Source organism: Primulina tabacum, chromosome 5 (genome assembly GCF_025594145.1).
Source record: "Primulina tabacum isolate GXHZ01 chromosome 5, ASM2559414v2, whole genome shotgun sequence".
Lineage (NCBI taxonomy): Eukaryota > Viridiplantae > Streptophyta > Magnoliopsida > Lamiales > Gesneriaceae > Primulina > Primulina tabacum.
The window spans coordinates 5,590,088-5,602,209 of NC_134554.1; the positions used below are offsets into that span (position 1 = coordinate 5,590,088).

Consider the following 12,122-nt stretch of genomic DNA (forward strand, 5'->3'; position numbering starts at 1 on the left):
TGTTTTCAAATTTCATTTTAGATTGCTCTAGTATCGATATTTTACCTCGTCGGTTGTTTGAGATTGTAGCTCATTATAATTTTACCACTAATATATGAATGTTCGCTGTTTAAGTTAAAAACAAATGTTGAGACCTATTTTTTAAGAAACAACTCAAGCGGGGAGCTACTTTCGCAATCAGCAGATAGTCTACCGAGTATCTACTCGAAGTAAATAGACGGTCTACTGAATGTCCACTGAAGATCAGACGACCGTCTATTGACCTATAGTAGATTTCTAGTGCAGATAATTCGATCGTCTACTTACCTTCAGGTTTATATACCCAAGGTTTGGTAATATTTTATCGTGGTAAACATAAGAAAAATACATTTCATCTATCTATGTAAAATAACGCAAGATTTTAAACACCGATGAAAAGTGGATGGAAATGGAAGGAAGCACACAAGAAACACTGGTTTTCTCTAACTCTCAAACCAAAAATCATATCATTTCTTTTCTCTCCCTTTCACATTTTTTTTGCCTTTTCCCTTCATTTTCCTTTAAACTTCCAAATGAAGCCTTATGCATGAAAAAAGTAAGACGGATAAGTTTTAACATGGGGAAGACGCTGGATTCGTGTTTATTAAGAAGCTTGTTGAAGCCCCCGAGATATAAAAACAATACTGTAGCCACATGGAGTAAATCAAATCACGTCAATCCAACCCAACCACTTTCATATGAAATGCAACATTCAATAAAAAAAACATAAATGCCGCCGTATCTACTTCAGGCAGAGGGACACATGAATTATTGCATGAGTTGGTCCTCTTGCGGTGGTAATCTGTCCATTCCTTAAATTCATACACAAGAAAGGAAATTTAAAAAGGGCACTAATCCAATCTACTTTTCTTTCTTTTTCTTTTTTAGAGTAAAATGGAAAGAGGAAGCTGTTTGTAGTCACTAAAGTAAAAGGGCACACAATCAAATACAGTAAGATAGGCCATGTAGCCATAGATTTTGTCGATGAACTCAAGCCCAAAGTGGAGCCATGCTTGTGCATTTTCTTAAATTATTTTATATGCGTATGTAAATGAAAAATCGGTAGAAATATAAAGATTACCAAATATACACTTCATTTCTATCCTACACTTTTAATTCGTCGAATTCTTTCTCATTGATATATAAAGATTTCGAAGTGTTAAAAATCAGCTCTTTTGAATGGTGCAACCATGTCAGTATGGCTCTAGAATCTAGTGCTCGAAAACCAGAGTGTCGAGCAACAAATAAGATCCCAAGTTAAAGAAATCAATGAAAATATTTCCCAAATAAACAACATTTAGCATAAATTATTGAAAAAAGAAGGGGACATCATGCGTGGAACCTAACGTGGGGGCCGGGTAAATGAGCAGCTTTTGAGAGAAGAAATCGTTTACGATTTTATCGGAGAACCACTGTAACTCCAATTCTGCACCAAAAAATATGGTATCTTCACATGGGGAGAGGACTGGACTGATACAGAAATGGCGTTAGGGGGCAAAGGGATGCGAGACAACCATGTTCTATTGGGCCGAACGACAGAAACTGGGCCGAGAATCAGCCCATTAATGTAATCCATTTCCAAGCGGGATATCGATCACCTACCCAGGAGAAAACACGGTGAAACTAGCGAGAAAGAAAACCAGAACTCTGAGTTCTGCATCAATGGAGGAATTACAGAAAGCATTGAATGATAAGAACTTATCGGTTTCAACAAATCCTGAAAAGGGTCGCTGCCTTTTCACCACTCGGGAGTTTGCACCAGGTTTTCGAGAAAATATTACCGCTATGTTTTTAAGAGCTTCTTGATTTTTTTAGTTCTTAAGAAATTGTGCTTTTGTGGATTGAAGGGGAAGTTATCATAAGCGAGAACCCATATGTTTGTGTCCCTAGCAAGAACAAGGAATCGGCTGGCTCGAAATGTGAATGGTGTTTTTCATCCAAAAACCTCAAGAAATGTTCTTCTTGCCATGTTGTTTGGTATTGTGGCAGCTCCTGCCAGGTAATTATGTTGCACTAAATTAACTGAAATACACTAGCAGAGTGATTCTGAACATGTAGATCGTATACCAAGTGATTATCTTGACTATCGAATTGGAGTTTAACTGCAGTGATTGAATAGCATTCAGTGGTGTTTTGGTTCATTATTCATGTTTAATGAAATTACAATACTTCTGATTGATTTCAGAGATTAGATTGGAAGATTCATCGCGTGGAATGCCAACACTTGCGTAAAATTGACGAGGAAAGAGTAAAATATCTCACACCAGTCCATACGTTTAATGGTGAAATTATATTTACGAAGACAACTGGAATACGAGAAGGTGAGAACCTTTTAAAAAAAATGACCATACTATCTGTATATTGCTCGTTGATATTTATTTTATAGGAAAAAAGAATTGCTTTTTGTTGTTGATCAGCGAAGAAACATTTTTCCGAGCCATACTAGTGGATAGAGGTGATGAATCAAATAGCTTTATGTATACGCTTAACTAACTTGCAAAAAAAGAAAATATGGGTGGATCACGTTTTGCTTGGATTTTCTTGGCTAATCATAATTCGGTCTCGAGATGTAGAGAATTACTTACTATATTTACATGTCGTTTTGTTTGACATGCTCAACTAAACTGAGTGAAGAGTTTATAAGTGGCTTTAACAAGATACAGGTTCAAGTTGTGCACATAGGAGTTTAAGCGAGACCATGTTATGCTCAAATCACGTATCAAAATGAAACACCTATTCCAAGGCGTTCTCAAAGAGCGTGAATGAGTGGTGGGAATATAACATATGTGCGTATTTCAGTACTAGAATAAACATATGTTATCAACCATGGACAGGAACTGGAGCAAGTACTTTCATCTTGAGCTAAGTTAGGATTTTGAAACAGGTTGATTGGTTCAAAGTTTCCTTGTTATTCTCATCATTAAATGATTGTACACAAAGGTTCTGCAGTTCACTTTTATTTTTCTCTGCCGAATTTCCACTTATTTTCTGTTGGTGGAATCTTATGTGCTTGTGCAGCTCTCGAAGCTAATGTTATCTACCTATAATGACGATGCTATTTATTGCTGCTAGATTCTCCTCACCAGTGCCGCAAACAATTACCAGCTGGTGGAGTCCTTGGTATCTCGTATCCTTTAGTATTACTTTGGGCTAGACTCTGTGCTTTCTTTGATATGATGAAACACGTTAAACTGTATTTCTTTTTACTAATTTATTCACTAAGATATGGCTGATGTCGACGAGAAACAATTGGTGTTGTACGCCCAGATGGCTAACCTTGTCAATTTGATACTCAAATGGCCAGATTCTGAGATCAATATCAAAGAGATTGCAGAAAATTTTTCCAAGGTATCACACCAAACTCGGGCCCTTTTTTCCTTATACATTCGTGCATGATAAAAACTTCATTGATGTTTCCCACTTTTAATATAAAGCTAGGCATAAATGTAGCATCGCTCACCACTAAACTATGCATTTTTTCATAATAATTTTCTTTGATGCGATTGATTTGACAGCCATTACTGCTCCCAAACATGAGTGTAACTTGGATGCTTCATTGTTCAATCTTCTACAGGGAAATGGAAGTGGATGATTAATTGTCCACATCAGTTTCTGGAGAAGAATTGAATGTTATTGAATTTGATGCATGTGTTTCTCTGTGTATGTGCTTGTTCTGGTTCATTTGTTACTTGTTAGTGAAGCATAATGACAGTATTGCCATGTTTGATGAATATTAATCTGCTGATACCATTTGATGGCTTTTGTTTTAATGATAGTCTGTGTTTCTTCTCAATGACCCTCAGCTAGCATGCAATGCACATAGCATTTGTGACAGTGAACTGATACCTCTGGGGACAGGACTTTACCCAGTAATTTCTATCATAAACCACAGGTAATAGTTATAGATACTTGTCATCCTTGCCCCCCAACATTGTAACTTATTATCGGTTTGGTGTTTTAGCTGTTTACCCAATTCTGTTCTAGTATTTGAGGGAAGACTGGCAGTGGTACGAGCTGTGCAGCACATACCAAAAGGCACCGAGGTAACATCTTTAAAATCTTTTCATTTGGTGTCTTCAAAATTTCCATCAAAATTTCATTTACTTAGGTGTTGACGGATAATTGACACTGTTGTTAGGTGTTGATCAGTTACGTAGAAACAGCTGGAAGCACCGTGACTCGGCAAAAGGCGCTTAAAGAACAATACTTTTTCTCTTGTACTTGTTCTCGCTGCGTAAAATTGGTACCATCAATGTCTTTCCCCACTTTTTTGGCGATATTTTCTTACGTTGTTGAAATTGCTCCATCTGTTTATTCTGCTTCTAAGCAAGGCGACTTATATGTTTTAAGGGTCAATTTGATGATATCCAAGAAAGTGCTATTCTGGAAGGTTATAGTTGCAAGAATGGTGATTGTAGTGGTTTTCTTCTGCGTAACTGTGGTACAATTTTTCTTTCCTTAATTGACGATATCTTCATCCTCCTTGAATTTTTCAATGTGCTTAGCTTCAAAGTCATTTAATTCATTCTCTTTGTACATGCAGATGGCACAGGATTCATATGCCAACAGTGTGGACTTCTTAGGGACAAAGATGAAATAAGAAACATCACTAATGAAGTCAAATTAATGTTGGAAAAGGCTTCCATGTCCCTTTCCTCAGGCCGTATCCTTTTAGATTTTGGATTTACAGAAAAATGCATCTGCAGAACTATGATAAAGTTGCTGTGATCATGATATGTAATTTTTAATGAACAACACTTATCTACGGAAAATCATATCCTGCAGTTGCATTTATTTAATACCTTTTCTGGATGGGCACCGAATTTCAATTGAGTCGAGAAGGTGAAAATTGTGTGCTAAAAAGTACGGAGTTTACTTGTGAAGAATATGATCATTCTTGACAAAATTCAGGTAATGCCGAGGCAAGTGCTGCTCATATGATGATCGAGAAACTCCAAATGAAGTTAGACCATCCATTTTCAATCAATCTTATGAGGACTAGAGAGACTCTTCTAAAGGCACATGCTTGGTTCTTTTGTTCCTCTCAAAGTTTACTCACTCGGATCGTTAAATACGGATACTAATGAAACTTTACCTGTTTAGGTATTCATGGAACTTCAAGATTGGAAAAAAGCATTATCATATTGCAGATTAACCATTCCAATATACGAGAGTACGCATTTATGGGCTTCACACTTCTCCACAAGATCGGGAAATTGCATACACTAACCCAATGAAATTCCGATATTGTTGAAAACACCCCATGACTATTAACTCTTTGTGTTTTCAAATCTTGAGCACACATATCTCTGAAAGCATGTACGTACAATGGTATTTGTGCTCAAAATTTAAAAACACGGGGAGTTAATAAATCATTTTTCACAAGAGTAGCATATGCATTTATCCCCCACAAGATAACTTGATATATATGATGGTCCATGGCTATACCGTAAACCAAATATTTGCTCACGTGCTGAAATTCCAGTTTTATGATCAATGTAGTGGACAAAAACTGGCTATATCGAAGAAAGATAGGCCAATCTTGTGTCCACTTACTAGCACCCAATTCATTCCTTTACATAGCCATTTGACATGTGCCATCGATATATTCTGCTTATTGGCTTATTTCTTAGTCGTTAAGAACTAAATATCTGTGGTTCTTGAATATACTGTTCGCTAGGTGTGTCATTTCTTTCCTTGTTTTGAATGCTGAATTCCTGCTTTAACACAGGTGTGTATCCAAGATTCCATCCATTGCTTGGATTGCAATATTATACATGTGGAAAACTTGAATGGTAAGAATGTTTGTTTCCTCTTTTCTTCTACTCGTGCAACTAGCTTTGTTAATGTTCTTTTCTTAGCTGTCTATACTGAAATCTGCTAAAGCCGATTCATTCATTACTAAAGGTGTTGTACTTGTCTGTAACAATCTTATTTTCTATTAATTTATTTAATTCCCACGCAATTCATTTTTCTTACAATTTTCTAGTTCCATTTCATTTGTTAACGCCCAGGACCTGCAGCATTGCTGATGCTATTGATTTTACAGGTTGCTTGGCGAGACAGAACAAGCAGTTAAGTCGCTTATTAGAGCTTGGGACGTATTGCGAATCACTCATGGAACAAAGACACCTTTCATGATGGAACTTGCGAGTAAGTTGGAAGAAGCTCGTGCAGAGGCTTCGTACAAGCTTCGGCCTTGGAACGACTACTGAGTATAAATGTTGGAATCTCTCATCACCTTTTGTCACCAATTCCTTGTTTCACTTAAATACTCTTTTAGTTTATTCGCATAAAACTATTTAAATTTATACTTTTAACAAATTAAATTCTATTCTTGTAAATTCAAGTATTTTTGGTCAGTTTCATGAGTACAAATTTGTACTAAGTATTAAATTAAATTTATATGGAACATCATACTTATGAGAAAAATATTATATACGGAATTTTTTTAAAAAATAAGCAGAGACAATAATAAATGGTTGCATAGTAATTGTTAATTACGTGTTAAATTAGTAAAAAATTAAAATATGTTGGGTCACGAAATTTTGATAAGTAAAAATTTTAGGTTTTGTTTATATTCGTCCTCATATTAAAATTAGTTATCCTACTTATTTCGTAGAAAATTTAAGTTAATTTTCTTCAATTTTATTTTTGGAAAAAATTATTAAAGCATCCACACTTTTTAAATGTACAACAATTTATCATTGTATTGATTCTTAAAAAAAAAGAATTATTTAACCTTTTTCTCATAAATGTGGTGGTTCATATAATTTTAATTTAATAACTATACAAGTTTGTAACCTTATAAAATTGATTAAAAAAAAAATACACGAGTCTGCAATAATAAATTTCATTTTATGAGACCAATAGAATTATAGAACACATGGTAATGTCACCTCAAAATGAATAATCTATTTTAGCTTCGAAATTATTATTATTTTTAGATAAATAGCTTCGATTTTAAACAGAGTATAATTTCATTTTTATATCATTTACTTCAAAATTTATCAACATAATTCTTTTATTTCATCAAATATTTATTTATAAAATTTTGATATATTTACATATTATTTTATGTTTAATCAATTTTATAATAATCCAAAATTCATAAATCATTATTTATTATATTATTTCATTAAAAAAAATATCGTAACCATTTTTTTTAATCATATGACAGAAAATATTTTAATTTCATATTAATATCAGATTATAATCGAAATAATTCAAATATAATAGAAATATTATATAATTTAATGTGGAAGTTTGTGAAGTCAACTGGCTCATCATCGATAGATGAAATCTAATGTAAAGCTTTTATCCAATTAATTGGATAAAAGAAATATTGATTGCAACATTTCCCAACTTATATTGTGTATTTTAGATATAGAGTTTACATCTGTCTTGCTCGACTTACAAGCTATGACTTGCATCGAGAACGATTTTCTTTGAATAATTCTGCCTTCATGACACAGGAACAAGAAATTGAACTCAATCATGAATTCCCGACTTCATGCCATATCCACATATATCTGAATTTATTCATATGTTTTCAACTCGCTGGCTTCAATATTAATTTGTGATGCACAGAAGCAAAAAATCCAACATGATCGTAATATATTTACAGGTTCCCACAAATTAATATATCTCTTGGGCGCGCGCACCATGTACTTCAGAATCTGACAAACGGAATGCAAAAACGAAGCTAAATTCATCCAAGACTCATACTCGCAGCAAGACTTTCAGCCAACAGCAACTCATCGAGAATCACTTTCTCTCCAAACCTGCAAGATAACCTAATCACACCCTGAGAATTCACGCAGCCCTTCTGCACAGGGAAGCTCAGGATACAGCTTCCACCCAAAGGCTTGGCGAATTCGAACAGCTCTTTCATGGGAGTATGCATTTCTCCAATGTATCTGTCTCCCAGCTTCCTCTTGCAATACAGCTTGATCACCAGCATGGTGTTGTAGTGCTGTATCATGGATTCACTTATGGTGTATTTCATGGTGAAGTTCCAGGCCGGGTTCGTCTCCCCATGCCGGTCCGTCTGGGTTCGTTTCTCCGCCTCCGGGTTGCCCGAACCGATCGAAACCCGGGCGTAGACCTTCATCTTGCCCAGTCTGCGCACGTTTTTCAGGTCCTGGGCTGATATTAAGGTTATCTCGAATTTCCTGCACTCCATGGGATTAATTAATGATCGACCAGAGTGACCTGTAAGATGTCTGTATATAGTTGGCAAGCGGAGAAGAAGAAGAAAGAAGAAGACTCAAAGGCGAGGGTGGTTTGTGAAGTATCAAATTTCATAGAAGCTGCCATAAACATTTAATTTGTAAAATTCAAGTTGCGTGACTTTTCCATGTAACATTCGTACATAATTCAGATTTTTAATTCTCTACATTATATGACTCATTAACTGGTTGTTAACAAATTTTTATGAATATGTAATTTAATATCATTCGAAAAATTTAAACTGAGATTTTAAAAATGAGTGAGTGGGAGAAAAAAACTAAAATAAACATTTCGATTGAAAGAAAGTGGCATGATATACCATTTAAATATGCTCTTCATCAAGTATGTTTATCTTTGTATCTATCGCTGAAATGATATCACCTATTAGATGTGATGAAGCATATCAAAATTGTATTTTAATTAGGTGAATGTCACCAAAATGATAAACATAACGATACATATGATTGATGAACAACATAACAAAACTGAGTAACGAGAGCAATAATGAAAGTTTGGTTTCCAACTTTTAATGAAATCATATGGTCCCAGTTTTATTTATTTAATGTTCATAAAATTTGCAATTAGTGTACCTCTTCATTAACGATAATTATGACAGTTTCTATGATGCAGTAATCTTAGACATATATGATGTTATGCAAACTACTTTGCTAATTTATTTTTTATTTAATCGTTGGTCAAAATTGGATCCCTATCTCGACCCCGATTGCTCCTGGCCATATCTGTAAACATAATTAATTATCTGGCCCTAGTCAATTTTAATTTTTAATAGACGACTTGACCATAAAATTAAATCATATAAAAAAAAATTTAACATATTTTTTCACCTCAAAGAAAGTGATATCATGCCTCTCTCTACTTACAAATCATAAGATGATGCGGTGCATATAATCTCTTGGGTTATGTTTGGTTGATTGGATGGAATTTTTTATTTTAATAATTAGATTTTATCAAATGTTTAATTTTATTGTAATTTTATGTATTGATTTCACATCGATTATATCATTAATTATTTATCTTAAATCAAATAATTTAATACGAAATTACAATATTATCATTAATATCTTTATTTTTTTTTATTGAAAATGATAAAAATATAATTTTACCATCTTATCCATGCTATTATTTATTGAATAATATGCTACATCATACACATATTTTAATAATCGAAATATTATTAATTTTTATTTATACAATCTCAGCAACTCAACCAAACAATCATAATACCAACTATTGCTATGTTTTTTGTATGAAATTTATTTCATATTGTTGCATCGTATTAAATCTATTCTATTTTATTAAAGTTGATGACATGATAAAAACTGTCAAAAACATCAATACATGTATATCTATTTTTGCCCCTCTATTATGAACAAAATTTACCAAAATTGTTTTATATCAAAATTGCAGTATATTTCCTCACTTTTTCTTATAATTACATTTTGATTCTCATTTAAATATAAATCAAATTAATTATAAAAATATTTTATAAACATACATCGCGTGCATCGATATACTAGTATTAATTATATCAGCTTAGCACAATCACTTGTCAAAGAAAACATGAGCACTCATGCAAGTGACCAATATATTATTCAGATTTCAATTTCATTCATGCAAGTGACCAATATATCATTCACATTTCAATTTTTCGTTTGTGTTTTTTATACAACATACTCTCCTAGACACATTGCATGTAATCTCTAACGTGCATTATACAATTTTTTTTTTTATATATAAAATGTAAATATGTTGGTAGAATTTTTTTAAATATTATTTTTGAAAGTGCGGTAAAACAATGACTTTTAGATAAACCTAATGAATGATCAAATTAGAAACAAAGGTTTGATAATCATAAAACAAAAAACGACGATGAAGTATGAAACCTGACAGAAATTTCTCTTCATTGAATCAAAATATATTTAACATTATTCTTGAAAAAAAGCCGCTCTCCCATGGTCTACAATTATTAATTTCAGCATAGGTACAAAAGTAAGATGGAACATAACTATCCAACATCATCCAAGGATTACATGGAAAATGTAAACGGAAGTCGACCATATGAAACTGGAGATTAATTAGCTGACAAAAAAGGAGCGCCAACCCTGTCGCGAGGAATCAAGCGCAATTCCGAGCCATGTTTCAGAAATACATTTCCTGGAAAATCGATCGAAATTATGTGAATTCCAGTGGAGCAAAATCTTCGGGATATATACACACAAATGCAGCATTCCTACTTCAAGAAGCAGCCAAATAGGAAAATACTAAATAAAATGACAAACCAGCATATCCGAAAAAAATTCTCAACACGGTTTTCATATGGTTAGTTTTGCAAGGAAGTGGAGTACGACCCCAATCTCAATTAGTTCTATTCATATCCAAAATCAGACAAACCGAGTTGAAGGAAGCCAGCTGGCAGAGATTAAGGTACAATTGCAGCTGTTAATTACGTCAAAAATCTGCTAACAGAGTAAGAGTTTGGACATTCTGTGTCCTAAGGAAGTTAAACCAGAGGTGAAGATGATCTCGCTAAGATACAGAACATAACAAGGTGAAGATAGCAACTCTGCTATTTGCATTTACTTCAATAAAAGCTACAAAAGGTTGTCAAAGTTATAGGCTATTCATTCTTTTTTTGTTAACCTATTCATTCTTAAATACTCATAATCCACAAAATCTTGTCCAAAATGAATTTTAAAAGTTTGAACATTTCAAGAGAGGACCACACAAATAACTTCTCCATTAGCCACAGTTATCATACAAACAAATCATGATGTCTTCAATCAATATGGGAAAAGGAGAGAAAGAGAACATGTCATAAAATTACAGGTTGTAACATCTATAATATACAAGCGAGCACCATGACCTCATCAACCAAGCCCAATATGTGGAGCAAACAAAAAAAGAAACCCCAGAAATTGTTTATCACCAACCATAAACTGACGCAGAAATCAATTGAAATTAAACCACAAATGTAAATATATAAGCAAGCAGCAGAGCATATCAAGTTTTTTTATCAATCCAATGCAGCTGCTCAATCTCAAAATAAAAGAATATTCAAATAAAATATAATTAAAACCTCAGATATATACCTGCACTTTGCTGAGGATTGATTCCCACTCCATCTGCAACACGCCCCAAAAAAAATCATGAAACACACACAAACAGATGAGTTTAGACTTTACGCACATTTGATTGATGGTAAGCAAAAAACACAAAAAGAGGCGAAATTTGACACTTAAATTCCTCATTTCCTCCAATGAGTAACCTTCGAAACAAACTAAAATCAAGATAAGTCCGAATCACTTTAAAAAGCTAAAATGCATAAAAAAACAACACGAAGATTCAAACTTCAAATCCACAACAAAAAACAGTGATACCAAAAGTAACCCATTTGCAATTTAACTCCAGAATTCATAAACATCGAAATCAAAACAATAAAAAAAAGGACAGACCAATAAAACTATATGTCTGCATAATTGAAGAACAATACCGTTCGTGATGATGGCACTTGTTTGAGGAGGCACCTTGAATTCCTCAGCAGCAAATTTCAGAACGGCGGTGAATGGGGCTGCCTCCGGTACGCTAAATCTATAATCAATTTTTTAAAAAAAATTAAAAATAAAAAGCATGAAATTACACGCACATAAAAACAGCACTTACACTTTGAAAGGAAGTTTGGGATCGGAAGTAAGAGTGACTTTGAACGAGACCTTTCCGCCGCCAATGGCGCCTCCGCTCGCCATGTTTTCCGATTTGTTTTTCTCTTATTATTTACTTTGTATTTTAAAAGGAAAAAATAAAATACAAGAAGCCATTCGTTCCATTCAATTGCTTAACACGTACGCGGAATT

The 12,122-nt window shown here is 33.7% G+C and overlaps 3 protein-coding genes across 3 annotated transcripts; 1 reads left to right on the top strand and 2 right to left on the bottom strand.

Annotated features, from left to right (window-relative positions):
• Positions 1 to 1,595: 1,595 nt before the first annotated feature.
• Positions 1,596 to 6,406, top strand: LOC142545859 (histone-lysine N-methyltransferase ASHR1). Its single transcript, XM_075653271.1, is given in 15 exon segments — positions 1,596 to 1,780; positions 1,866 to 2,017; positions 2,204 to 2,284; positions 2,286 to 2,339; positions 3,091 to 3,145; positions 3,242 to 3,366; positions 3,822 to 3,910; positions 3,980 to 4,061; positions 4,157 to 4,261; positions 4,369 to 4,459; positions 4,562 to 4,681; positions 4,930 to 5,036; positions 5,122 to 5,191; positions 5,750 to 5,813; positions 6,068 to 6,406. Coding segments are annotated over 15 exon segments (1,461 nt in total). The 5' UTR covers positions 1,596 to 1,680; the 3' UTR covers positions 6,234 to 6,406.
• Positions 6,407 to 7,729: 1,323 nt separating this feature from the next.
• LOC142547699 (protein SRC2-like) lies at positions 7,730 to 8,203 on the bottom strand. Its single transcript, XM_075656094.1, has one exon. It carries the CDS (start codon positions 8,201 to 8,203, stop codon positions 7,730 to 7,732), a length of 474 nt encoding a protein of 157 aa, XP_075512209.1.
• Positions 8,204 to 10,141: 1,938 nt separating this feature from the next.
• Positions 10,142 to 12,092, bottom strand: LOC142545860 (ubiquitin-fold modifier 1). The gene is made up of 4 exons (XM_075653272.1): positions 11,932 to 12,092; positions 11,762 to 11,859; positions 11,361 to 11,393; positions 10,142 to 10,425 (listed from the first exon to the last, which is right to left on the bottom strand). Exons 1-4 carry the CDS (start codon positions 12,012 to 12,014, stop codon positions 10,343 to 10,345), a joined length of 297 nt encoding a protein of 98 aa, XP_075509387.1. The 5' UTR covers positions 12,015 to 12,092; the 3' UTR covers positions 10,142 to 10,342.
• Positions 12,093 to 12,122: the final 30 nt, after the last annotated feature.

Excerpts from the sequence above, each read along its gene's own strand:
- LOC142547699 (XM_075656094.1), bottom strand. The coding sequence starts at position 8,203 with ATGGAGTGCAGGAAATTCGAGATAACCTTAATATCAGCCCAGGACCTG.
- LOC142545860 (XM_075653272.1), bottom strand. The coding sequence starts at position 12,014 with ATGGCGAGCGGAGGCGCCATTGGCGGCGGAAAGGTCTCGTTCAAAGTC. Across the intron at positions 11,860-11,931 it reads CCCAAACTTCCTTTCAAAGT|ATTTAGCGTACCGGAGGCAG; the intron begins GTAAGTGCTGTT and ends AATTGATTATAG. Across the intron at positions 10,426-11,360 it reads CAATCCTCAGCAAAGTGCAG|GAAATGTATTTCTGAAACAT; the intron begins GTATATATCTGA and ends TCGATTTTCCAG.